At 53.7% G+C, this 27,597-nt stretch overlaps 1 protein-coding gene across 5 annotated transcripts in view; it reads left to right on the forward strand.

The window, feature by feature from the left end:
- PCSK6 (proprotein convertase subtilisin/kexin type 6) overlaps nucleotides 1-27,597 on the forward strand; it is a 181,310-nt gene that overhangs the window by 146,424 nt on the left and 7,289 nt on the right. For 2 of the 5 annotated variants that reach the window (XM_057720346.1, XM_057720351.1), the window contains 8 exons: nucleotides 6,567-6,746; nucleotides 6,892-6,930; nucleotides 13,127-13,229; nucleotides 14,181-14,377; nucleotides 16,186-16,273; nucleotides 19,259-19,362; nucleotides 23,587-23,716; nucleotides 24,625-24,753. In XM_057720346.1, coding sequence (XP_057576329.1) covers nucleotides 6,567-6,746; nucleotides 6,892-6,930; nucleotides 13,127-13,229; nucleotides 14,181-14,377; nucleotides 16,186-16,273; nucleotides 19,259-19,362; nucleotides 23,587-23,716; nucleotides 24,625-24,753 — 970 coding nt within the window. The remainder of the gene's footprint in view (nucleotides 1-6,566; nucleotides 6,747-6,891; nucleotides 6,931-13,126; nucleotides 13,230-14,180; nucleotides 14,378-16,185; nucleotides 16,274-19,258; nucleotides 19,363-23,586; nucleotides 23,717-24,624; nucleotides 24,754-27,597) is intronic. The other 3 variants (XM_057720347.1, XM_057720349.1, XM_057720350.1) reach the window with 3 other exon arrangements.

Below are 27,597 nucleotides of genomic sequence, written 5' to 3' on the forward strand. Positions count from 1 at the left end.
ATGGAGGATAGGGTAAGAGAAAGGATTCTCGGTGTCCTGGGTAAGGAGGCCTTGGACGATGGCTGGAATTCAGGAGCTAGGACAGAGCATGTGAGCATTTACTTTAGCAGCGAAGCAGTAAGTGCTAGAAGGGCCCCTGGGAGTCTGACAAGAGGCTGAGTCTGGGGCTGGACCAGAGAGGGTGGCGGGAAGGACTGCTGTCTTGTTATAACCCATGTAGTAGTCTTTGTCTTTTCAAACTGTTTACTTATTACACTGAAACAAACTGAAAAATGTTGAACGATTATGTTTTAGTGTTCTCTGTCTAACCCTGGAGGTGCCATTAAGAAAAATGCTGTTTTGTGTGTTGCTGAGCTGTACAAGTGATTGTTCTTTACTGGGTGTGTGTGTTTCCACACATCACCCAAAGAAACATTGGCGCTGGGGATTCTGAGATCCTCTTCCTGGCACTGAAAATACCATCTTGAAGGGGTTTTATGTCTACAAGATAATAGGGAAGATTCTCCCATCTGCCCGGTTTTATGTCTGGCTTTGGAGGTGTGCGTGCATCTGTGTGCATATGTGTGTGTGTGCTCTTCCTTATTCTTTCTAGGCCATTTCCTAAGTTCTCTTTGTCTTCCTACCTGCTTGCCATAATGTGGACTTAAAGTGCATTTATAACTATGTGTTAAATTCATTAGGTACAGGTTGATATTTCTGTGTCTGTATAATAGTTCATATAGTGGCTTTATTGAAAAATAATTCACATACCATAAAATTCACCCTTTGAAAGCATCCTTGTATATTTTCGTAAAAAGAAGGAGGTGAGTCTTTTTTTTTCCTCTACCCAAACCTCTGCATAAACTTTGTAAACAGGGTCACTGGACCTCAGAAGGAAGAGGCCTCCCCCAGAGGGTTAGACTGAAACGTATTTCTTGATTTTTCTATGCTTCTCTTTCTTTACTGTGTTTCAACTAAAGAATTTATCCCTGCGTGTTGTAAATGTGGGGGTAGGGGGAGAGTTAATAAATTCTTTATTGTTAATAGCTTCTCTTATGGTCAAAGAAAACCCAGGAATTCAAAAGTATTAGCTCAGAATCCTTAATCTAACAAAACCTTTCCCCCACTTCTAGCTGGTTTGTCTCCAATCATAAATTCCCCTCTCAAGGAGTTTTAATGCTTAATTCAAAATGCTGGAAGAGAAAAGCTTCGTTACTGCTAGTACTTTCCTGTTGGCAAATTCTACCTTAGTCTTCCCTTAATTCTGGTTCTTTCTTTGAATAGGATTAATCCTGTTTGTTCATTACGAATTCATTGAGGGGAAATGCATTGAAAACAGTGACTGATGATAAAGCCATTTATCGGCAGCCTCCGGGGCAGTAGCTAGGATTATCTTCTGCCTCTTACAGGCAGTGCCGGCCCTGAGTGTTTAAGCAGGTGGACTTGCCCTTCTTTCTTCTGCAGGCTTAGGAATCTGCTGGAGAGAAAGCCAAGGAATTTGGATATGAGCATCTTTTCAGACCCCCTCCTGGAAATTAAGGAATGAATGGTACTAGTTGGGTTGTGTAAGGGTAACCTTGAACAGGCATGCCGAGTGTCTTGACCAGTAAGCACTACACTCTTGTTAAATGCTTTGTCCAAAGCAGACCAACATTCCAAAGTCCTCCTGCCTCTGGATGGCAGTTCTGTGGATTGTGGATTGGGTGTCTGGTCTGGTGTATCCCTGGATCCTTCTTCTTCTGCTTCTTCCTTGGCTCTTCCCCCAACGCGTCTCCTCTCCTCAAAGTGAGGGAGGGCTCTGGGTGTGGTGAGCATGGTGGGACCTGGTCCTTGTGTGGGCTGGATCCTCCGAGTTGTGGGTAAGTGTTGACTCAGTGAGAGGAGAGGATCACCGTGAAGCCTGGAGCCCAGAGCTGCATGTTCCTGTGCGTCTCTGCTAGTGCGTGATGCCAAGTCACTGGTGTCTGATCCTTCTGACTCACCTCAGGTGGGACTGCAGGCTGGGGACAGGACTGTACACCAGGTGGGCTTCTTCCCAGGTGCACTGTGGTTTCACCTGGCTGATTCTGAATCAAGCCTCAGGAGATGCCAAACTCCATGAAGGGGTATTTGGCTCCTTAGCATTATGTGTCGAGCCTTCACAATGCCATATTCTCTTCGGGGAGTCTACCTGGGGAAGGTAGTTCAGATGCAGCAAGTAGTATTTCCTGCAAATTCATGTATAAAAGCAAAAAGGAAACTGGAACACATGTCCTATTATAACCTATTATGAGAGTTTGGTTAAGTAAATGCTTGTATTCATGCAGTGAAATAGTTTGCTGTCAACAATTATAATTTAAGATAGCGTATTAATTTAGCAAATGTTTATTGAGCACACACACTAGAAGCTTGCCACACATTGAGGCCAGTGTGCCACATTCCTGCCCACGTGACACCTCTGGTCTGATGAAAGGGAGGGAGAAGCCAATAAACAGTAAGCAATGATTTCTGGATGTGATTAACATGATACGATGCTGAGCAGAGAAGAAGGAGAAATCAGAAATCTGCACGATTTCAAACATGTGAAAAATAAACATGCATAGAAAATAGCCAAGAGGAGAATATGCCAAACACGTTAGGGGTGATTTTCATTTTCTTCTTTATTTGTTTCAGTATTTAATAATCATCCCTCTTTTATAACTAGGAAAAAAGAACTTAAAAGAGAATTGTATTTCAAATTATGCCATATACTAGAATACTTATTTTCATGTCTTAGGAAGGCAGAAAAACCAGGAAGTCCCTTGCTGGAAGTAAAAAGAGCATGTTCACCTTTAAGTACAAACAAAAGGAGGAAAATGTCTCCAAAATCACCATTGTCTAAACCTCACCCTCAGGTCAGTTTTTCCACACAGAACCTTCTAGAACAGGGGAGGTCTCCTCCCAAGGCCTCTGCCCTCTCCTTGTTGCTCTTTTTTCTGTGCTTCTAACTCACCAGCATGACACCTGGCCCCTCAGAGGCTCCCATGAATATCTCTTGCAGACGGAGAGAAGGAGCAGAAATTTAAACCAAGTATGAACAAAATGCCTTGGTCCACTTGTAAATATTTGGTACAAACATGGCAAAGGTGCACTTATATGCACCTTTGAAGTCTTATCACTTGTCCCTGGCAAATATTTTTTGTAAATTTCTTATAAATTTCTTGAACTTACAAATGGCTTCCAATTTTATCACATCAGAAAGGTGTCAAGCTCTTAATCATCTGAAAAGGTGCTCAGCTTCTTGTGTCAATAAGAAAAATGCAAAGTGAACTTCTCTGAGTTGTCAGCTTGTCCATCCAAGGCTGTGAGGAAAGCGGGCATGGTGGTGTGTTCCTGGCAGGGGTGTGATGTGACCACATCCTGTGGAGGGCAGTTTGGCAGTGTCTATCAAAATGACAAATTCACATCCCTTTTGATCCGCCCCCATTCTACTTTTAAGAAAGTAGACTATAGGTACACTTGCCATATGGAATGATATGCTCCTTAGATTTTATTTTACACAATGCGGGCTTCCCTGGTGGCACAGTGGTTAAGAATCTGCCTGCCAATTCAGGGGACACGGGTTCAAGCCCTGGTCTGGGAAGATCCCACATGCCACAGAGCAACAAAGCCCGTGCATCACAACTACTGAGCCTGCGCTCTAGAGCCCGTGAGCCACAACTAATGAGCCAACGTGCTGCAACTGCTGAAGCCCATGTGCCTAGAGCCTTTGCTCCACAGTAAGAGAAGCCACTGCAGTGAGAAGCCTGAGCACTACAATGAAGAGTAGCCACCGCTCGCCACAACTAGAGAAAGCCCACGTGCAGTAACAAAGATGCAACACAGCCAATACATAAAAATAAGTAAATTTATAAAAAAACAAAACACTGTGCAACAGCTCCCATGTGACAGTCACTGTTCTAAATCTCTTATTATCTTTAAAGTCATTTAATCCCCTGAGCAACTCTATAAGGTAGATGTTATTATTATTCTCACTTTACAGATGAGGAAACTGAAGAACAGAGAGATTAAGTACTTTGCCTAAGGTCACACAGCTAGTAGGTGGCAGAGCCAGGATTCAAATCCACACCTGCAGCTCCAGGGTCCTTGCTCTGCCAACCTCAACAGGTACCTCCTCTTGTGGCCAAGGTTATGGCCCTGTTTGTAATCGCAAACATTTGGAAACAACCTAAATGTCTGTTGAGGGGATTGTTAAGTAAATGTCACTATACCTCTTTGGTGCAGTGATGGAAGGACCACCAAGATGCATTTTAATAGAAAAAGCAAAGGGTAGAAGGTGCTACCAGGTGTGTTGACAAAGGGGATGGGGCAGAATATGTGTTCATATTTGCTTGGATAAGAATAAAACACCTCCGGAAGGATGCTCAAGAAACAGGCAACCTGGCTGCCAAGGAGAGAGATGGTGGCCAGGGGAAGGAGCTGGAGGGGAACTTCCGCTGTGTTCCCTTTTATACTTGTAGATTTTGAGCCATTCATATTTATTGATTATTTGGAAATGTAAACCAAAAGCCCTGAGAACCACAGCTTTTTCATGTTTTTTTCCTTGACCATATAACCAGTTTGTTTACAGATTTTTAAATTAAACTCGATTTCAAAAATTCATATATGTGAAAGGTAGCATGTGCCATGTTTTGTTGTTTCTCCTTTAAATCAAACAGTCCACAAGGGAAAACAATAAAAATGAAGTCCCCCTTCCATCCCTGAACCCCTGCCTCCCCTCCCAGGTCCCCCTGCAAGACAGCTCCTACTGCTGGTTTCTTGAAAGTTTTTTTTCTTTTCAGCTTTATTGAGATATAACTGACATGTAGCACTGATAGGTGTTCCGCATAATGACTTACGCATATCGGGAAATGACTGCCACAGTGAGTGTCGTTAATATCCATCATCTCATATAGCCACACACAAAAAAGAAAACTGTTTCTTCCCCTGTGATGAGAACTCTTAGGATCTGCTCCCTGGTTTCTTGGAACTTGTTCTGCTCTCGTCCTACACAGGGTGTGCGCTGATCCCAAGCTTGGAGCAGCCCTTCTTGTTTGTCCTACCAAAACTCTATCCGAAAATAAGAATCTAATTTTAGTGATGAGGTCTTGGGTGGGTGTTTTTGGAGATATCATATAGGGTTGAAATAAGTCTCAACGCAAATTACAGCTCACGGAGCCCTTGTTCCTTGCCCGGTAGTCATTATGCTCCTCCCTTAATGACAGTTCACCACTCGGAGTTCAAGTGCTCAGAGCCTTTGTGGTTTTGAAATGCAGCTTTCATTTGATCCCCAGGAGCTGAGAACAGGCGATGGTTCGTAGCCAGGCCATGTGTTTGCTGCACCTGCACCTGTGTGAAGTACTTCTTGTATCAGTGTTGCTCACTGCATTAGGGAAATGGCCACAGGAAGAGCCTGGATCTTTGGAGACTGTGTCTTGGGAGACAGTCAGCTCAGGATGGTTCTTTCAAATCAGAGGACCCAGGAGAGGCCTGAGCAATACAGGGCCTGACTTGGGGGCTTCGGGGGCTGCAGGCTTTCAGGACCGGGGGGCCTTAGTTGGCTAGGATGATGGTTATCAAGAAGCAGTGCTGCTCTGTGCCCCGCCGTGGGACAGAATTGATTCGTGTTGGGTCGATCCACTTCTCAATAAATCCCAAGGGGCTGGGGTGGCCGGGGCCCCTTAGCACAAGCCGAGTGTCCTCGGGCAGGTCACGCTGGACCTCGGCCTCTCGCCTGCACGATAGTGACGGCAGTGACCTCCCCGACGTGGTCACACAGCCCCAAACACCGGCCACACTGTGGTGAGAAAGGGAAGCCAGCCCACGGTCACGTCCGTTCCAGCCCTCGTGTGCTTTATTACATCAGGGATTCCGCCTTGAGGTCGTGGGCCAGGTTCCCCCTTCTCTTCAAGCCTGAGGACACTGAGCAGCTCAGGCCTTGCTCTCAGGTGGGGGTGGGGGGTCCCCTGTTGCTGCCCCTGCCTTGTCCCTTCGCACAGCTGGGTGATCTCCCATAAGCCACTGTTCTCCCCGCACACCCAGACCAGCATGGGTGCCAGGTATCCTCCTGTTTCTGAGGAGGTCCTCCCCACGCCCGGCCTCAGTGGACATTTTGGTTTGCACCAGCACTGCCACCTGCCAAACTTTCCCACCTGCCCTGGGCTACCTGGGAAGGAAGGAGCCCGAGACCCAGGGTGGAGGACCCAGATAGCAGGACTCCTTGTTATAACCCAGTTATCACAATTGAGGGCACATGGGACAAGGCTGAGGGCCAGGCCCAACCCCAAATCCATCCGCTGGTTGTTCCAAGATGGGGAAGGGGCCAATGGTGGGAGGCTGCGCCAAGACCCGGGGACCAGAGACCATGGCCTGGGCAGGAGGTGGGTCCTTGGTCCCCAGATGATGAGGGGAAGGTCGTGGGCTCACAGCCCTGCTGTGGGGGGGAGGGCTTGGGGGGCCTGAGCTGGGTAGTGCCTGGCACCTCCATGGGTGCCAGGAGCCGCCGGCCAGACTGAGAGGCCAGAGCACATCGAGGGCTTCCAGAGGGAGGCTGTTGACTCTCAGGTGAGTCTGGTTCTGGTGCCTTCCAGGGAAATTGAAAGAGTGGAGCCTCATCCTCTACGGCACGGCTGAGCACCCCTACACCACCTTCAGCACCCATCAGTCTCGCTCCCGGATGCTGGAGCTCTCGGCCCTGGAGCCGGAGCCACCCAAGCCCGCCCTGTCACCATCCCAGCCAGAGGTTCCAGAGGACGAAGAGGACTACACAGGTAACAGGCCCGGGGCCAGAGCAGACGCTCGGTTTCCCAGTGTAGCTCTCAAAACGAGGGCTGTTCCCGGTGGAAGGAGGGGTTAGGGTTGTAGGCCTCTTCCTTTCCTGGGCGTCGTAATAATGATGGTAATTTGCACTCACAGCTCCTCCCTCCCACGGCTCTCCTAATATTTTACAGACCAGTAAGTATGCATCAAACCAGTAAGTACTCGCCAAGCTTCCCAGGCCGGGAGTAGAGCTTCCTTATGCCCAACCAGAACGGGGACTTGCCCCCTGGCTCATGACACTCCTCTGGGGTGCCCCCTTTTCTTCAGGGGCCCCCGTCTTCCGTCTCAGCCTCCTGACCCTCTCCCAAATCCATATGCTTCCGGTCCTTGTGGCCAGAATGTGGGAAGAACTGGGGTTCTACCGGGACCCCAGGACGGTTGGGCTGAGTGAGCATAGCCAGGAGCTGCTGACTTTGGAGACCTTGGCAGGCCCAGGGGCTGGGAGGAAGACCCAGCACAGGGTCTCAGACCTGGTGTCAGAGGGCAGTGATGCTGCAGGAAGCAGCTCAAGCACCTCACAGGAAGTAAAGACGCCTCGTTGCAAATCCTCTTCCTCCAGCTGCACCACTGTAGGGGGACCCCTGGCTCTGGGCCTGCAGCTCTCCACGCTGAGAGCCAGGGTAGCGCAGAGAGGGCTTCAGATGTTCCCAGCCACTGGCCTGGGTGCGGTCTTGGTCAGCGTGCCAGGTGGAAAGCTGTTCCTTTCCCCCTGAACCATCCCAGTGATTTGTGAGAAATGGAGCCTTTCTGGTTGGGCATATTTTCCTTAGCTAAATTTTATGACTACTTGATAAATGATGGGCAGGATCTAAGAATATTGATGCTTAGAGTTATCTAATAGCGTCTTGAAAAAGAAAGTAACAAAATGGAGAATTCCACCAATACAGATCAAGCATAAATTATGGCCGATTCAATTTTAAATTTCTTCTACCATGCCTTTAAAATGGGGCATTGAATTATGTATGGACTAATCTGCTCTGTTTCCCCCTGTGATTTATAAACTGTGGCAAGATTCAGTAATTATTAATAAAGGAGTGATTTTTTTTTCCTTAAAATCTGCTATGACTCTAACCTCACACTGTCCTGGAATCTCACTCTAACTGTTCCTGCAGCCTGGCCACTCAGTCCTTCCTGAGCCTGGCTGAGGTGGTTAGAGGGGTCTGTGGGACTAAGGTGTCTTCCCAACACTTGGGGAACTTCCCTGCAGTCTTGGGGCAGGTGGAGTGGGTGCACCAGTAACAGCAGGAAAGAGCAGAGGAGGGGAGGGAGCAGGAGGGGCGTGGCGTGGAGGGAGAGGGGTGAGGGCTTGGGGGAGGGGGAGCAGCCCTGGGCACAGTCACGGGTGTGTGGAGGAGCATCTCAGTGCCCTGGGGGAAGCTCTCTGAGTCACAGACAAACAAGCGCAAGTGCAGAAGCCTAGGGAGAGAGAGAGAGTGTGCCAGGCAGGCGAGGTTTCGTTTCGAGGTGAGGCAGTGATTATTGACCACTTTCTGTGGAGATTCACACACAGCTGAGGGGTGAGCTTGCAGGGGTGGCTGCATGGTGAGGAGGCTTTTCGGATGCATTGAGCTGGTCATGCAGACGGTGTGCGCGGGGGGTGGGCACTGAGCTCTGGGTCAGGCAGTGGGGGTCCCGGGCAGCACTGGGATGGGGGGCACAGGTGAGGGCCAGCCCTCGCTGGGACCAGAGGAGAAGGTGGGTGAGGGGCAGAGAGGGGAGTCCAGCCGTCCACGGACAGTAAGGATTCCAGGACAGAAGGGGAGCAGGGCTCCTGGCGGGTGTCAGGTGCCTCACCCGAGCCATCAGGACAGCTGCCCTGTGAAGGGCTCAGCGGTGAGGTGGACACGGGTAGGCGACACGCTCAGCCACCGTCGCCCTCTGGGGATGGGCGCAGGGGAGGTGGCCAGAGGCTGAGGAGGTGGAGGGCCCGGGTTGTGGTGGAGTCTGGGGTTCCTGAAGTTAATGAGGGTGTGGAAATCCAACCTAGGAGGGCTGCTAAGAGATCAGAAAGGCTAGGGCTTCAGCCTGGAGGAAGGGCGGGTTGAGGTGCCAGGAAGACATCAGTGGCGGAGGTCTTGAAGGTGGAGGGCTTTGTGGGGACGGCCAGCCTCCTGGGACCCAGCCGTCTGTGGCTGCAGAATTGGGGGGAGGGGTTGTGGAGAGCACAGATGGAGGTCCCCAGCGACGCGCCCGGGATGCTTCGTGGCAGGGCAGGCCCCAGGTGGGCCCCACCTCAGGTCGGAGGTGTTCAGTGTCTGCACTTGCAGGAGGCGCTGGGTGGTCTGAGGTGCTGTGGGCTGGGGAGCTGGCCTGAAGGCAGGGAGTGCAGGGGAGGTGCTGGGGCTGCTACAGGAGAGCAGCCGTGGGGGAGGACAGGATCATCATGAGAGCGGAGAGGAGCCCAGGCTTCAGGAGAGGAGGATGCATGGGCTGAGGACAGGGTGGCCGGCCACTCAGGGCCACACTGGGGGCCCGGACAGCCTTTGCCTGGAGACGTTGCCCCGACGGCCCGACCCTCAGGGCAGCTGATTCAGAGGCCGCATGGTGTGTCCAGAGCAGGGCTGTGTGGGTCACAGACTCACACATGTCAGCACGCACCCGACAGACGGGCTGAAGTGTTAGGTGACGTGCCCTGGTCACAGGCCTTCAAGAAAGAGACCAGCCCTGCCATGAGGGGGTCTCTGTGCAGACGGCTCGATCCCTGCACCCACCTCAGGCCTCTTAGTGACACAGGGGGCCCCAGCACCCTTCTCTTGGGTGGTGTGAGTGGTGTGATACTTACCGAATCCTCCTGGTCCTCCAGGAATTGCTTTCTAAGGTTTGCTAATGTATATTTTGTATCCTGGATTTGCTCCACTAAGGATTCAAGATAGAGTTTTCAAATAAGCCTGTGTCAGTCTAACCCTGCAGAGGGAGTAGCTGTGATCCAGCCAGCTCAGCATGAGGGGCATGCTGCCCTGTAGCTGGGGCCCTGGGAGGTGAGACAGGAAGGCAGTGGGTCTCTGAGGAGTGTTTGGGCTTGTTGAGAAAAGAAGAAAAAGGAGATACAAGCACAGATTGCAGCGAATAGCATATACTCACCCAGAGAATTGCGTTCTTAGGTGTGATGGACGGGTTGGAACAAGAGGGCCAAGCAGGTGGATGTAATTCAAGAATGTTTCAAGACTTCTCTGGTGGTCCAGTGGTTAGGACTCCGAGCTTCCACTGCGGGGGGCACAGGTTTGATCCCTGGTCAGGGAACTAAGATCCCACATGCTGAGGCGTGACCTCCCCCCCTCCAAAAAAAAAGAATCATTTCATGGCAGAAATGAGTCTCAATATTGGGCTCTTCGAGGTAATCCAGGAGAGAGCAATACCTGGGAAGGAGTGTACAGGTATGGACCCAAGCACGCTGCATGCGGGTGGGGGGGGTGCTTCTTACTGAGCTCTTATTGCTGAGTCCAAGCTCACTCTGCTTGCCACATGACAGGCCAATGAATTGGAGACGAGGTGTTGAGGCAAGGAATACGACTTTATTCGGAAAGCCGGCAGGCCGACAAGATGGCAGACTAGTGTCTCCAAAAAGCCATCTTCCGGGGGTCTGGATGCCAGTTTGTTTTATAGAATCAGAGAGGGAGAGGCAGTGAGGAAGTAAAGTAAAAAGACCATCAGTCTTGGAAAAAACATCTCCTGCAATGACCAGCCTTGGGGAGGGGATGTGTTAATTTCTTCTTTTCTGCAGCCATTCACAGGTGGGCAGGGTTCCCTGAGGCAGGCCATTATGTGTGATTATGACAACAAAAGCAACAAGAGGCAAAGGTTAAAGTCAAAGAGACAGATTCAACATGCAGTCCCGATTTAGGTCTTCCCTGTTACACTCTCAATCGCAGGGCTGGATGCAGCCATCACCTAGATGCCCTCCTGGGGTTCTGCTGCCCTTGCTGTTGGGTGGTCCCCGCCTTGCACGGGTCTCCTCACCGGGTTCCTGACTAATCTCTTCCCTGAAGAGAAGCCCCGGAGGGAGGGGGCTTGGTGAAATCTGCACACCATGAACCAGGCCTTCCCTGTCCTGCGTGTGGACAGGAGGGCACTGAGCTTCCCCAGTTTCCGTCCTTCTCCCCGCATCTGTTTTTTCATCCTCAGCCACTCAGCAGATATTTATTGAGCACCTTCCCCATGCCGAATGCCTTTCCAGGTGCTCGGAAGTTGGCAGCGAACACACTAGTGTCGACTTAAAAAAAAAGCACAACGTGAGACTTGCAAGTTAAGTTTTATTTGGGGCAAAATGAGAACTGCAGTCCGGGAGACAGCATTTCAGATTGCTCTGAGAAGCTACTCCAAGGAGGAGCCAGGATACATAGGAGTTTTGCAGCAAAGGGCAGGTAATCAGGAACGTCAAAAGGTTATTGTTAAATAAAGAAAACCAGGTATCCCAAGTTAAGGAATTCAGTGCTTTTCTATGTATGGGGAGATGCAAGGGTCTGGCTCACTGAAATCATTCCTTTGATATGCACCTCAGCTCTCTAGGGCCAGTATCCTGTGTGTTCTCTTCCTGAGTTTCCTCAGGGCTCACCGCAGGGAGTGGCTGCAGTCTGCCAGCTGCTCGTTGGCAGGTGTTCTCTTTGGCCCTGAGTTTCCTCCGGGCTCACCAGCTCACATTGGAGGGGAGGGCTGCAAGCGCTGATGCCTGTGACATCCTTTGTTTACGGATACGGCAGGAAATACTCCACTTATAAACATTCTATTCCATTTATCACTAGACCAGATTCTGCCCATGGGGAGCTTCATCTCCTCCCTGTCCCCCCACATCTCCTTAGGATTAGGACGTGGTTCACTTTCTTACATGAGACAGACCTGCCTTGGGGAGAGGTGGCCGCAGGGGAAGGCAGGGTGTCAGGCCGGCTCGGGGGAGGGTGGGTCCCACAGACGGACTGGGATGAGGTGGACAAGAGTCAAATCAAAGGAGACTGGATCCCCAAGTTGAATGAGTCTGGGGCCGGGGAAGGGGTGGGGGTGCCTTGTGCTCCGACACCACCTCAGCGCCCTCCCCAACTGAGACGGCAAGGAGCGTCCAGTGCATCCCCAGGGACCCGCGCGGCTTTGAAAGGGGTGCACAGTGGGACCCACAGTGGAAACTTTGGAAATGTCAACAGCGGTAAACCTCTGGGGAGGGAAGCCAGATACAGTGAGTCTAACCCGGGCAGGTCTGGAGGCCCTTTAAGGAGGAATGAAGAGGGCTTTGTGCCCCACAGCAAAGACCCGTTGTGGGTGGCAGAGAATGGGCACTTTTGTCTTTCCCTCACGTCCCCATGCAATGCTGGTGGCTGGCAAGTCACCTCCTCTTTGCTTCTGAACTCACGCCCCACCCCCTGCAACAACTAAAATCTTGTAGAAGATTGTTTTTTCTTCCAAGGGCTCAAAGCTTTCATAATGCCCCGCCTGGCCCCTCCCGACATGGGGAGGCTTTCTGGAGCAATTTCCCAGAGGAGGAGCCTGGCCGGGGTCCCAGCACAGCAGGGCCCTGGCCCCCAGGGGAGGAGGACACCTGTGGAGGGGCCACCCAGCCTGAGGGCAAGAGCCGGTCAAACCTGGCTCCATGGTGCAGGTGGAGGGGAGACCTAGGACGAGGGGCCCACTGGGGTCCCCCAGCTCTTGCATTTTTGTCCATCACTTTAACAACAGCCCACAGGCTTCCAGAGTTAGAATCTGTGGGTTGAGGGAAGACAGGGGTGTCCACCTGAGAGAGGAGAGCCAAAAAGGGCTCAGCCTCCACCCACCCCAGGCGCACCCAGGGACATGGAAACCCACCCAATTCCTTCAGTGCGTGTGGGGGACGTGATGTCTTCTCTTCTGGCCTCTCCCGCTTAATTCCCGTCAGTTCTTCACTGCTTGACCACAACTTCCTTAGCGCCCTCAAGGCCTCAACGCCCTGTATCGCGTTGGTCCGTCCTTCATGATGTAAATCAGAGTTGGCGGCTGGTCTAGCATCATGACTCCGCTGCAGGGGAAGACATTGCATGAGGCTGTCCCCTGCCTCTCCCGCCCTGCCATGGCCGTTTCTCTAGAACCTCACAGTGTCCATCTTCACCACCACCACCACTCCCTGTGCTTACCCACCACTGGCTGTCCTGCTTGTCCTCAGGCCATCTGTGTCTTGAGTCATCAGACCCTCTGACCCTGGAGCCCAGAGCCAGGCTTGGCTCCCAGCTGAGAAAAGTCCTCTGGGGTGGGTGCTCTGGCCCTGTGCTCCAGCCCCAGCAGGGCCCTGCGAGACCTGGACGCGGGGTCCTGGGGACTGGATGTGATTGAGAAAGCGTCTCTATGGGTGAAAGGAAATGTTTGTTTCTTTAAGGTGTGTGCCATCCGGAGTGTGGTGACAAAGGCTGTGATGGCCCCAATGCAGACCAGTGCTTGAACTGTGTCCACTTCAGTCTGGGGAGCATCAAGACCAGCAGGTAAAGGGCTGGGCTGCACCTGCGTGTCCTGGAGACATCCAGTGTCCTGCTAAGGTGGCCAAGCTGTGTTCTCTGCCTCCACAGCCTGGTACCCTACTTAGGAACTAACCAAACACCCCGGAAAGGAGATCATCCCGAGGGTCACTGCTTGGGAATTTTATGTTTTTGTAACCTTTTGTTCTCATCTCATGGATAACTCATGACCGTGACAGAGAGCTCAGAGGCCATGGCACTGTGCTGTCTCCGCTTATAAACGTTTTCTCTCCATTTTGTTAAACAAAAGTGAGTCGTATTGAGCATGGCAACCACTTGGGAACTGCAGACAGATGTCATCTTAAGGGCCGGTACTGTTCTGAAAGTCAGCACAGTTGGCCAGGAATGAGGAACCCCCATCTGTGAGCACTCAGGCAGGGGTGCAGCCCTCCTGGGGAGCACACACCCACCAGGGCCCCGGTAGGGGTGCGGCTGGGACCCTCACAGTGTCCTTGGGGCCCGGACGCGGCCACCCCTGCCCTGCGCTGTGCAGAGACCGCCATCCTGCTGGCTGGACTCACAGCCTGCAGGCCCTCTTCCTGCCCCTAGGCACCATCAGTGGGGTTTTGCCAGAGCTGAAAGTTCCAAACGTTAGCTACCGTTGTGGTTTTGGCCAAGGAGGCCAAGCACAGCCCGTGAGCAGCCCAGCCCGCTTCAGGGAATCTTTGAAAGGGAAGGAGTCCCAGGTTCCCATCCAAGCCTTCAGCCCTCTCCTGCATGAGGAAACTCTCACGGGCAGGTTTACCTCCACCCTGGGGCCTCTGTTTCCTCAGAGGCTGCAGCTAAGGTTTCCCTTGCAGCCAGCTGCCCTGCCTCAGCCTGTACCCCACCCCACCCCACCCCTCCCCGCCACACTGCTGCCAGCCAAGCGTGGGGCTGGGGCTGGTGGGAAGGTCCCCTCCTGATCTGTTCCCACAGGAAGTGTGTGAGTGTGTGCCCCTTGGGGTACTTTGGGGACACAGCAGCCCGACGCTGCCGCCGGTGCCACAAGGGGTGCGAGACCTGCTCAGGCCGGGCCCCCACCCAGTGCCTGTCTTGCCGCCGTGGGTTCTACCACCATCAGGAGATGAACACCTGTGTGACCCTCTGTCCCTCCGGATTTTATGCTGATGAAAGTAAGTGTGTGTCCCTGGGCCTGAAATGAGAAGTCAGCCCCTCTCTGGGCTGGGGTCCCCTCTCCTCGAGGATTTTCCTGGCCCTCTGCTTCCTGGTGCTGTGTCCTCCTGAGAAAGGACCCTCAACGGAAGGGAGGGAGAGAGGGTGAAATCAAAGCCCTTAGACCCTATTGGTGGATAGCGGTTCACACCCAAACCTGGCCAGGATGGTTCAAAGCGATGCAGAAATGGAGCCTCTGTAGTCTGGGGATGTCACATGTCTGTAGGTCAATGTCCGTTATTGAGGATGGACAGGGAGGTGGCTTGAGCCAGTGGCTCTGAGGCTCAGACTGATTTCAGACATCCAAGTAGAAAGCCTCCAGAATGCCTTGCAGCCTCTCCTGGAGTAGTGGATGTGGGAGCTGGGTGGGGTGCAGGGGCCTGGCACCAGCTTGTGGCCTTGGTGGTTGAACCTGGGTGAAAGCACCTCCCAGCAAGAGCTGCTGAGCTAAAACGGGGGTTTAAGGCTGGGGAGATTTGTGGGTCTCCGTGAATGAAGAGGAGGCTGCTGCCGGGCGTAACTGGGCTCAGGAGGACAGGTTGGTCTTGGCCGTGCACTTTACACAGTGACCACATTCCCTAGAGGTGGGCGACACTTTCCTTACTTTGCAGATGGGGAGGCAAAGCCTAGTGAGGCCAAAGGGCCCACAGTTAGCAATGACCCAGGTGGGACGTGAACTCAGCAGCACAGGTGTCCTGCCGTTCCCCCTGTCCTGGGAAGTGGGATGGATGGGCTCCGGGGCCGGGACCCTGTGCCAGGGTTTCACCACTCACCTAGGCCCGGAAGAGGCCAAAGAGAGGGCTTGGGTTACATTGATGGAGGACAGTTCTCAGATGACGTGTTGGCCGTTGTGCCGAGAGAAAGCAGGCCTTCCCAGAGCTCGCCTCTGGCCTGCACATCCTGCAAGAGGGGTCACGTCATGGCGTTGCTCTCACTCCTGTGGGGAAGGAGCCAGGGAATCTTTAAGGATATATAAAGCCACGGAATAACCACACTCTTTAGAGAAGACACAAAGACATGTTTCACAGGCTTTGCAAACACCTGCCCTGGGCTGCAACCAGACCTGGTTTTGGGGCGGAGGCTCCTCCATCCCCACCCTCCATGCCTCTCCCGGGCAAGAACCAGTTACTTTGGTCACCCCCACGGTCACCCCCAGATGCCCTCGCTGAGCCCCTGTGGCATCAGTGTGATGCCACCTGTGGGGCCCGAGGAGGAGGCCCCAAGGGGTAGTGGCTTTGCTTCAGGCTCCAAGTGTAAGGGGTGCTGACTGGATGCCACGATGAGTGACCTTCCCCCCGAAGTATGGTGGGTGTCGGAGATTCGAGTCTGTGCAGATGATCGCCAAGTCGTCAGTAAAGACCCCTGTGAAGGCCCTGGGTGGGTGGGGGTGCTCAGGGGCACCCTCAGGCCCCACTGGTCACGTTTAGGAAGGCTGGCCCCTCGGTAAACTCTGCTCCTCTGGCTCCAGTCCCTGGGGAAGAGGAGGACCAGAGCACGTCTCTTCTAGGAAAAGCCCATCTTCAAGCCTTTTGGTCCTGTGAGGACTTCAGTTTACTCCAGAAAAGAGGTGCAAGGCCTGTGATCTGACACCTGGGCATGCGGTCTCCACGTGCCTCTGGTGGTTCTGTTACCATGTCACCATCTGCAGACAGCGCCAGTGACGGCTGTTCCATCAACCCCACTATGAAATACCCAAGTCTCATCTGCCCGGGTTTGATCCACATCCATTCTGCTACCCCTTCTCTTTCCTTCTCTTATTTTTCTCCAGGTCAGAAAAACTGCCTTAAATGCCACCCAAGCTGTAAAAAGTGTGTTGATGAACCAGAGAAATGTACTGTCTGTAAAGAAGGATTCAGGTAAGATCGTCTCCTCGGGTGTGGCCTTGAGTATATGCTGGTTTTAGTGTCTGTCATTGGTTTACCAAGTGTTTGACACTTTTTCCTAAGAGCTAAAATTTCAGAGGTCTTAAAGCCTTTCAGGATAAAGATTCCAAGTCAAAATCAGATTTCCACTTGGAGGTTGGTGTTTAAGATAGAAAGTCAGAGGATGGGAAAAATGTCTACATTTTATGCAACATTTGAAGAATCAGTAAAAGCAAGAGTTGATCCTCTCAGAGAAAGTAGGGCTGGCGGCTGGAAGGGTGAGGAATTCTAACAAGCGCTGAGCTCACTTTCTTGGGCACCGAACCCCACTCACTCCAGTTTCTCTCCCAGTCTAGACTTCGGGGAGCCCTTCCTCCCTCCTCCCCATCACCCTGTCTTCTCTGTTTTCCAGGCTCTCATCTCCCTCCGGAGTGCGGGGGGAGCTTGCTGCCTGGAGATGATCTGTAGATTCCTGGTTTGCCTGGTTCCACCAAGCTCAGCACATATCTCCTTTAAGAACATCTTACTGGGTTAAAGATTTTTACTGGAATATTCTGAAATGTTGGTTTAGCCCATTTAATGCCACCAAATATATATCACTTGTTCCTTGAAGTTACTGTCTAGAAGCTTTGAAATTGTGCTGTTCAGAATTGTGCTGTGGACCCTCCCGCTGTCCAGTCTTGAACCAGGACCTACACTAAGGAAGAAAGGGACGGGTCAGCGGGGGTGGGGGCAGGGCAGGGACATCACTGGACTCTTGTTAAAAGGCAGGTGCTAACCCAGCGGCTCTGTGACTGCATTTCTAACCAGCCCCCAGGGGATGCTGCTGGTCCTGCAGCCCACCTCCCCCAGCCCACCTCCCCTCTCCCCAAATGCTGCTGTGACAGGAACTCACCCACAGGGTTGAATTCTTTTGGAGTAAGGAGTGAAGGAAGAAAGCTTAATAAGCATTTTTATTGCAGCCACTCTCACCAGTATCACCTCATTTAATCTTTTTTTTTCTTTGTTTTGGTTTTTATTTTTATTTTTTTAAATTAACTTTTATTGGGCTGTAGTTGCTTTACAATGTTGTGTTAGTTTCTGGCTGTAAAGAGAAGTGAATCGGTCATAAAAAAGAGTGGATATATGTGTACGTATGACTGCCTCATTTAATCTTCCCAGCAACCTATGATGTATGTGACATACATGTCATTCTTCTTCATATTTTACTAACGGGGGAGAGGAACAGTTTCCTGGGGCAGCACGACTGAGGTTGCCTGAGCAACCCCCTTTCTGGATCAGGGGATTGGAGAGAAGAGGGTCCACTGCCCATGCTCCTGGGAGTCGGGGGAGGGAAGGGGAACAGGACCCCAGAGTGACATGTCACATCCATTCTCCTCTGAACGGGGGAGCTGGACCAAGCAGGATGAGGAGTGGAGAGGTGATGCCTGGAGGAAGGGGAGCCCCAGAATGGAAAAGCAGAGAGGTTCAGCTGCGCTCCAGTGGGCCTGGGATCTCAGCCGTGGGGGCTCCTCCCACAGGGCCCCCAACCCAGGCTGGAGACTCAAGGTGTCGGGGGGAGGCTTCGTGTGGTTCCAGCTCCCTGGAACCCATTTCCCAGTGGGGATGTCCTGGAGGGGTCACAGGGGGCTTGTCCCTGCTCCCGTGGGTCGGGTGGGAGAGGGGAAGTGAAATGCACAGGCCAGAAACTGTGTCCTGGGGAGAAAATGCCTCTCGGGCAGCAGCCCCCCAGATGGAGGCAGTGGCGCAGCCGTGACGAGCCGTCAGAGAGGCACACAGATGCTGAAACATCGTCAGCCGTAATCCACAGAAAGCTTCCTTTTATTGCCCAATATCCTCTTAAGCCGTGGTTTCAAATCATCACTGTCACGTTGACGCAGCGAGGGCTGCCGAGCCGTGTGTCTCTCTCTTTAGGGCTGGGAACGTCCGTTAGTACAGATTTGACTGAATGGCTGGTGCAGCGGCCTGGGCAGCGGGACAAGGAGGCGCCCTGGGCCAGCCTCCGCCTTGATGCGGAGATGCTTCCAGCACCACCAACGTCCCCCCCACCAAGCACAGAAGCCTCTGGGTCTCACAGACCCTGGGGCGCGTGTTCGATGTGTCTGGCAACAGGTCCATCTAGAACGTGTGCAGCGGACAGGGGGCTTGGGAACTGAAGTGGCCGTGGCAGCCCAACACCCACTCACACTGCTGGGTGCCCGACACCTGCCAGGGTTGTGTCCTCAAAGCAGCCTGACCACTTAGGAGCCCTGATTGTCCCAACGAACAGCAGAGGGGAGGTGCAGGAAGGTTGGCTGTCCTGCCCAGGGCCAGGGCTGCGCAGCTGGGGAGGGGCAGAGAGTCAGCTCCAGAACCTGTGTGCTCGCTGCCTGGCCCAGCGTGGTAAGGGAGGAAAGCCAGAGCCACAGCAGGCAGGGCTGCTAGGTCCCAGGAGCAAATTTTATCTCGAGTTCATTGTGAAGCACAGATTTCCAGCAAGGGCGAGGCAGGAGCCCACTGGGTTTCAGGGTCAGTCTTGCCGCCAACCCCCATCATGCATCACAGGTGCCAAGGCTTCATCCAGGGCTGCACCCAGTGAGACCAAGCCAGTGGGGTGACCCACCTGTACTCGAGTTCTCCTCATAGGCCTTGGCTTCTAGTGTGATTGGTGTCAGTGAAGAGAAGCCGTCACAGAGTGGAAGCCGTCACAGGGCGTGGCCTGCCACGCAGGGACCCAGGCCACGGAGCTTTGGGAAGGAGTCCCCAGAAGGCGGAGACCCTGCTTCCATGCCTGGGTGTCCCTTCCAGTTAGCCTCAAGCTGCTTTAGGACAGCTTTGCCGCCTTCCTTGGCTCAGAACCTTAAGTGACACCAAGAGCTGTGCTTTAGCAACTTTCATTTCCTCTCATGAAAGGTGTTTGAGGGCAAGTCGTAATTGAATTAGAGCTTTGGAAAGGATATAAAAACCTGCCTTTTTTTTTTTCTTTCTTCTTTTCAACAGCCTCGCACGGGGCAGCTGCATTCCAGACTGTGAGCCGGGCACCTACTTTGACTCTGAGCTGATCAGGTGTGGGGAATGCCATCACACCTGCCAGACCTGTGTGGGTGAGTTCACGGCCTGCAGGGGCCAGAGCTGGAGCCTGAGTTCCCCAGGCAGGTGGGCTTACAGGCTTCTGTGGGTGTTGCAGCGTTAAATCCTAGAGGCCCTACCAGGGGGCTGGGGGAAGCGAGGGGGAGATAGTGATTAATGGGGATAGAGGTTCAGTTTGGGAAGATGAAAAAGTTCTGGGGATGGATGGACGGATGGTGGTGATGCTTATACAGCAATGTGAATGTACTTAATGCCACCGAACTGTATGCTTAAATGGTTAGCATGGTAAATTTTAAGTACATTTTACCACAATTTTTAAAGTTAAAAAAAAAAAGAAAAATCACAAGGGCCCACTTTGAGCAGCCTGGGTTTCCCAGCATTAGGAGCCCAGCCAGGCAGGGGATGCTTTCAGGCCAGGCAGGGATGCTCACTGCTCCTGGGCTGTCTTGCCTGGAACCCAGCCCTTGCTGCGGTAGCAGTGCCTGAGGGTCAACACTGTAGACATTCATCGGGGAGGGGCGGGGGAGAGTTCTGGTGGCAAAGGAAGGAGAAGGCTTTTTAAAAAGCCTAGTTCCTTGTACCTGTCTTCCCTTATTTTGAACATTTTACTCAAAAAGGAAAGACTTCTGTAAACAATTTTATGTGTATTGTAATTCCCCACAGAGATGATAACACAGCTGCCTTCCAGGCGCAGTTTTTATGCAGAATTGCAGAGAATGATTGTCTTGTTGGGTTTCCTGCTGCAGAGCTGTTTGCACCGGGATGTTGCAGCACGTTCTGAATTTATGGGCTTTCATACATTTTATTTATTTATTTATCGGCGCTGGGTCTTAGTTGTGGCACGTGGGATCTTCATTGCCACGTGCGGGATCGTTCGTTGCGGCATGCGGGCTCTTAGCTCCGTGACCAGGGATTGAACCCAGGCCCTCTGCATTGGGAGCAGGGAGTCTTAACTACTGGACCACCAGGGAAGTCCCACTTCTGATTGAATCTTCTCCTTTTGACCCTCCTTCCTGACCCAGCACTTTGGTTCTTATTCTAAGAAACCCACATCAGGTTGAGTTTTTGCTGCAGTAACGATGTAAGAATTAGGTCTCTGCTAAGTCACCAAAGCCGTAACGTGGGTTCCGGGACACACAGCAGGATGGGGCAGCCCTCCCAGTGTGGCCACTTGAGCCCATGTCAAGGGGCCCTTGACCCTTGACCAGAAGTGGATATGCCACGGCCAAGGCCAGCACCCTTGAGGCCTCTGGAAGATGTGCGTTCTGGGGGCCCCCTCCTGGGACAAGCCCCCAAAAGTCAGGGGCTTGGCCGCCTTTCCTAGCCTTGTTGTCTGTCATTTTCATTCTGTTTCTTCGACTCATTGTTTAGCCCAGGTTGATTCAGGAGCATTGCAATGTCACTTATGTAAATTTCATAGTCACTTGAACCCATAAAATTCAGGTGTGTGGCTTTATAACGCTTTTGGTTTCATTCAGTGTAGTTTCCTTTCTCCATGTCCCCATGCTGCCTGTTGGCGAATGGTTTTATAGTCGCTTGTGGGTTCTCTACTCAGCCCAACGACCTCTCTGTCACTGAGGGGTCAGGCTGTCCGGGAGGGCTTCCCTGCTCCCCATGCCCGCCTGCCTGGGTTCCCTCTATGCTCTCGGATGTGTGCGTTCACCCCGGCCACCACTGGGAGAGGGAACCCACCCACTTCCAGCGCTGAGTTGTGGGAGGCTTCTCGCTGCCTGTCCGGGGCCCTGTCAGGAGCCCCTGGAGGCCCAGGCCACCTGGCCCTCCCCTCCCTGCTCCCACTCTGTGACCACTACTGCCCCTGCCTGTGAGGGGCCTGGGCACGTGTGGGGAGGGTTGTGGTTAGGCACGGGTACAGCATGGGGCATGGTGGCATCTGTCCCCACCCCCGGCCGTTCAGTAGGAATAAGCCTCTTTCCATCCCGGTCCAGGCACCCAGAGCCTCAGGCATGGAGGATGTGATCCCTTGGGGAACCGTCTGCTGTGGGTGGGTACAGGGGACCCAGCTGGGCCTGGTGTGTGGGTTGGCGGCTAGCAGCCAGTGGGGCACGCGTGTGCCGAGTCGAGGGACATGAGGGCCGGTCCTCACCCAGGCGAGCACGACATGAAATAGCAGATGAAATCCACCATGACGTGTTGAGAGAGATGGCAGAAGAAGGGAATGCGTTTTGTATCTCAGTACCCTTTGTAGCATGTTTTTTCCTGCTTTTTGAATAAGGACGCTGCGTTTTCACTTTGTCCTGGGCCTCACAGATGATACAGTGCGTCCCGCCTAAGTGTCACCCATTTTGCTATGATTGTTATGATTTCTGTGCACTTTTCAAGTGTCTGATGCCTGGAAAGCCTTGTGACTAAATGGAATCCCCGAGAGACTTCAAGTTACAAAGTTCACAGTTTTCAGTGATTGTGAAAATAGCCAGTCTAGGAAATTCATGTTGACTCAGCTTCTGTCATTGTGGTAAAAGATCCAGAGCATAAAACATACTGTCTGAACCATTTTGAAGCGCATGCCTGAGCACCTCACACTGTCGTGAGGCCATCCCCTCCATCCATCCCAGGGCTTTCTCTTCTTCTAACCCCAGCTGAACGAGTTTCATCTGCTTTTAAGTTTAGCAAATTGAGCATTAACCTAGGAACAAAGAAGAATGGGTGTTCTTTCCCATTGCAGGAGCTCCTCAGGCTCTGGGGACCCTGGTGGCCCAGGCAGTAGGACACGGGTGATGGGGTTCATGGGTGGGGAACCACCAACACCAGACGCTCCCTGGAGATAAATTATGGGGGCACAAGAGCAGTCTTCCATCCAGAAGGACGTAAACCGGACATATTTGTGGGGCAGCTCTCCCACTGCACTGCAGCAAGAGGGAGGACACCCCCATGGAGACCCCAGGCAGGTGGGCAGCCGTCCCTCACGAAGGCGCCGGCACCCCAAGGGCTCCTGTTCTGCCTCACAGTCACAGTCCTGGGTGAGTCAGAATCCCCTTGCAGGCTGGAAGCTGTGGTATTGAAAGGAGAAACCAGCCACCAGAGCACCAAGCCTCAGGGCTGGCAGAACTGCCCTGCAGACCCCTGTCTGCAAAGGGGCCCCCCCGTAATGCAGCTGAGAGGCCCCTTCAGAGGTCACTCCACAAAGACGGCCTGACACCTCTGCCTCAGCGGTCAGGCCTCAGGTGAGACCAGACCACAGTCATAGTGTGTGTGTGGGGCGGGGTCTATCAAGGGACTGTGGTCTCTGTGAGCATCTGAGATGGTTTCTTCCCAAGCTCTACCCTCTAAGCTATCAACCAGCAGCCACCTCGCTGCCTCTCTGATGCCCCATCAGGTGCTCTTCCGGGACTTTGACACAGAGCAGACGCCCAGCACTGACTTGCTGTTGGCATGAATGAATGAACAGATGGGCAGACAGACAGATGGACAGCACAGTTTCTTCCCTCCGGACCACTGCCTGCCCTGAGCTGATGAGTCCTCTTGACTGCACTGCAGATTTTCCTCAGAGGGATCAAGAGTTCGCCAATTCTGGTCCTGCCCCCATAATCCCTTCGTGGTTTTTTCTATGTTGAAAGAGTCCCGGTCCTTCACACCAAACACCTGTCAACCCCAGGTCCCCAAACCTCTTCTTTCCCTTTTCCCACATCATCTTACACCATGTTGTAGAACCATCCACTAGATATATGATGTGAGCTACTGATGCAGTTTTATGTTCCCTCGAGATGCAGGTGAAAATAATTATCTTATTTAATCCCATGTACTTAAACAGTATTGTTTCTACATGTAATTGATATTTAAAAATCAACGAGCTATTTTACTTTTTTTTTTTTTTTTGGTACTACATCTCTGAAATTGAGTGTGTGTGTATGTTTGGCCAGGCCACATTTCAAGTGCTCAAAGCTATATGTGGCTGCCCTAGCCAAAACCGGGGCCAGGCCTGTTGGGGAAGGAGCCTCATGGAATCAGGGCTGATGAACGCAGCCGGGGCAGTGGGAGGTGTGCTGAGCTTGGCACAGCCTCCACGTCCCCATTTGTGAAATGGGGCGTGAGGCCCACCTCCCAGGAGTGGGCGAGGAGGGCCCAGTGCAGGTGCACAGTGGCACCTGGGGAATCTAGCTGTGGTGGTGGCCTTGGGGCGTCTGAATAGGGCCTGGGTTTCAGGCGCTGCAGCAGGTCTGGGACATGTGGTGGGCAGGTGGGCCGTCCCTGACCTCTGCCCCTTTTCCTGCATCCCTCAGGGCCGAGCAGAGAAGAATGTATTCACTGTGCCCCAAACTTCCACTTCCAAGACTGGAGATGTGTGCCGGCCTGCGGTGAGGGCTTCTACCCAGAGGAAATGCCGGGCTTGCCCCACAAAGTGTGCCGGAGGTATGTGCCCCTTCCAGGCAGTCTTCCTGTCTCAGCCCGAGACAGATGGGAAGAGGCAGTCCGCGGTGCCCGTGGAGGAGCGGCAGGAGGGTTGAGTCTATCGGCCCCTTTTCCCGGGGCGGGGGGGCAGGGTGTGCTGTGTCCCACGACAGCAGTGGGTGTGGTGGGCAGGCAGGAGCCTGTTTACAGAAGAGGGGACCCTGCAGGTGGTGAAGGCCAAGGTCGCAAGTTGAACGGTGCGCCTCGTGCCATTGCTCACTTCTTGAGTATCTGTTGAGACCTACTGGTGCTAGGCTCTGTGTGGCTGGGAGGGCAGGGTGCAGAGGACAGGGGCCTGCCTGGTGGAGCCCCCACCCTGGAGCAGACTCCAGGGAGCCCTGCCTGCACCACAGACCACAGTGCATTCACACCATGTCATTAAGGAAACCATGTGTTGGATTTGTTTAAATTTTAAATTGGATAATTTAGAGAAAATAAAAGATCCTGACAACTTCCTTATTTTAAAGCTGCTTCCAGCCAATACAGAGATGTAACCCTGCTCGTTCTCTTTTTCCGCCCCCTCTGGTGTGTCTGCACGGTGCACTGTCCTTGTTTGGGGGCTCTGAGCAGTGTTCCCTCTTGTCACGGGATGTGGGCAGTGAAAGGAGAAGCTGTTTGCTTGGTGTCCTCCTGTCCTGCTGAGTATTGCCTCATGTCAGACTTTATCTCCTGGAGCCTAGGAGCAAGGCAGGGCAGCCTGTCCCGTCCAGGGTGAGAGCGGTAATGAGCAGTCTGCAGGTGACCTTGAAGATCCTTATGGTGGGGGTGCGGAAGGGAGCTTCCCTCTGAAATAGACTCAAAACAAGGGAGCCCTGGGGGCCCACGTCCGAGCAGTGCAGGGAGACCGTGCCCCATCTTCTTGCTCACAGCTCGGGACCCACAGTGGGAGTCTTTGAGACCGCCCCCAGGCTGTGTTTGAGGACTCTTCTGGATTGCAGCCTATTCTCTTACAAAACAAACCAACAAACAAACAAAACCAGAAACACCAACAACCCTACGTGAGTCAATGAGAGACCACTCGGTCCTTGTGCTTGTAGGACCCACTCAAGAGGGTTAGGGTTTCAGCCCCCACTACCCAGCCACCTTCACCCAGCCTTTCCGAGTCCTGTGCAGGACCCTCGGCACTGGTGTCTGAAGGAAACTTTCATTTGAACCAGCCAGCTGGTTCCAGGGTGATTACCCTAAGTACAGCAGCCCAGGGACAATGTGGAATGACATAGTGATGACCAGTTTCACTTTTCAGACACCCTGGATCCCAGAGGATGCTGGGTATTCCCACGAGGATGGCAACCAGCCCCCGCAGGGCACCCAGAAGCTGTGGGGTCCCCAGTCCCAGGAGGCAGGGGATAGGCAGCCCCTGCGAACCCCCTCTTTTCTGAGGAGGGTAGGAGCTCCCTGGGTGCTCACCTCCACGGGTGGCAAACTTTCAGTCCTGGAGGAGGGTCCAGTGCTGGGGCTGACACAGCAGGTCTCAGAGATACACCCCCAGGAAGCACCCGGCACGGGGCACCAAGGTGGTGCAGTGCCAGCACTTCAGAGAGTTCCTGTCTCCCAAGTCCCTGGCTCTGAAGACCCCTCAACGTGGATTCCCTTGGAAGGACAGGTGGCCTTGTTCCACGTGGTTCTGCAGGGCCTCTCCCACTTGGGCAGCAGCAGCTTTCAGAGAGCCTAGTCCAGGATGCTGCGTGCCGGCCAGGGCAGCTCCGAGGGAGCGCGCAGCCAGGCAGGGCTCATGGGGAAAAGTCAGGCCGGGGCGCAGCCCTGCTGGGTTGGCAGCCTGGATGCCGAGAAGAACCGTGACGCTGAGGCCCAGGGCTGAGAACAGTCCACGATAAGTATCTCAAAAGAGGCGCCGGACACCCCAAGACTTAGGAAGAGGACCTAGAAGAGGGAGCCAGAACCTCTCCGAAGACAGAGCAACTCAGTGGGGTGCTTGCCTGGGGGGTAGACTAGCCTAACCCGCCCCCCGGCCCTCCCACCACCCTCACTCCTCCAGCCCCTCCTGGGTATGCCATGGCAGGGGCAAGGCCCCGGCAGGCCTGCCGCTGCGCCCTGTGCCCAGTGTGATGAGACCTCTGCTGCCTGACTGCCACCTGGAGCAGCCTGAAGATGGGAGGTGGGCAGTGACCCCCACAGAGGGGTCAGGGGAGGGCTGCCCTGCGCGCTGCCCTGCGGGGTTTGGCAGGGCAGTTGCCGTGGTGTTTGGGGATGAGGTAGGTACCACAGAAGGAGCAGAACCAGAGGTGTCTTGAAAGCCCCCTGCTCAAGAGGACCACCTGCTGGACAGGGAGGAGCCAAGAGAGCCTCTCAGAGAAGCAGGGGCAGCTGGGGGAGCCGCCCGAGGCAGATTCTTCCCCAAGCCAGGGCCTCCAGACCTGAGCCTGGGCCAGCGGACACTTGACCAGGACCTCGTGAGACCCTGAGAGAGAGCCCGTCCAAGCCTGCCCAGGCTTCTGCCTGCAGAACTGGGAGATGCTGAATGGTAGCGGATTAAGCTGCTGCACTGTGGGCATTTGTTACATGGCCGTAGAAAACCAATACACTTGCAGGGGCTACCATGGAGATCCCGGGGCTCTGTGAGGTCGAATTTGGAGAAGAAAGTGAGTTGTGTCCAGCTGGGTCTTCACTGTAGCCACCCCACTCACTGTTTATAGTGAAGCAACCCTCAGTCATGGCCTGGGAACGACCAGGCCCCAGGCCTTCAAGACGTATGACCCTCAACTGAATGGCTTGGGTTGGCCCTAGCCCCTGTCTCACTAGTGGACATCGTCTGTAAGAGAAGCAGGGGCTGAGGGTGGGGGAGGAGTTGTCTCCTGTGCCGTGGCATGAGAGGCTTGTGGCCCGGCCAGAGCAGTGCAGCAGGACAGGCGCCAGGCCCCGGGGTCTTCCCCAAAGTGTACAGTAAGAGTCTGCACGGCAGGTCCCATCCTCCCCTCCAGGGTGTATGGAGGCGGGGGCAGTGTGGGGTGTGGGGGGTGTCAGGCTCTTCCTGCAGGAGGAGGAAGTCGGAGGGGTTCCTGGATGCACTTTGCTGGTGGGATTTACACATTTATAAGCATAAACTCTGAACTCCAGTTTGGAGGTGCCCTCCGTGACCCCAGGAGAACAAAAGCCACCTCTCCTCCAGGCTGAGGGCCTGCTGCCGGAGGCCCTGTGCAGGCAGAATCCATGGTGGCATCTGACCCCGGCACAGGGCGACTCGGGAAGGAGACCTACAGTGAGCCTTGCTGTTGGCGTCTGGTCGCTGACTGGGAGGTGGCATCTGTCCTAAGCAAAGAACTGCCTACCGAATGCCCCACCCGCCCTATCTGAGCCCCGCTCCTGGGCCTGCTGGGCCTGCAGCTGGCAGTGAGGTGGGAGGTGGGTCTGGGGAGATCCAGTCCCTGGAGCTGGACTCGGAAAAGGCAGCAGGTATGCAGCCTGGAGCAGGAAGGGGTGTCGGCAGGCTCTTCTGTGACGTGCCTGATGGTGGACGTTTAGGCTTTGCTGGCTGTACAGTTTCTGGAGCAGCTGCTCAGCTCCAGCACCGCAGACGCAGCCACAGATGAACACAGATAAATCCTTGAGACAGATTCGAATAAAGCTGCAGGATGTGGCCCGAGGCCGGAGTGCACTGACCCTCCCACTCCCGAGGTCATGGCGCTCTGTTAGCAATAGTCCTGGGTCCCATCTCTGGGACAGGATTGAAAGGGCACCCCCATCCCTGTCAGGGAGGCCGATGTCACCACAAAGGAGGCTCAGCCTGGAGGGCAGCAGCCCCAGCCAGCCCCAGGGTCATGTCTGCCACATTTAGGGTGGAGCCTGGCCCCAAGCCCCAAGAGTCCATGCCGATGTCCTCAGGG

This window comes from Hippopotamus amphibius, chromosome 2 (genome assembly GCF_030028045.1).
Source record: "Hippopotamus amphibius kiboko isolate mHipAmp2 chromosome 2, mHipAmp2.hap2, whole genome shotgun sequence".
In the NCBI taxonomy this organism is placed as follows: Eukaryota; Metazoa; Chordata; class Mammalia; order Artiodactyla; family Hippopotamidae; genus Hippopotamus; species Hippopotamus amphibius.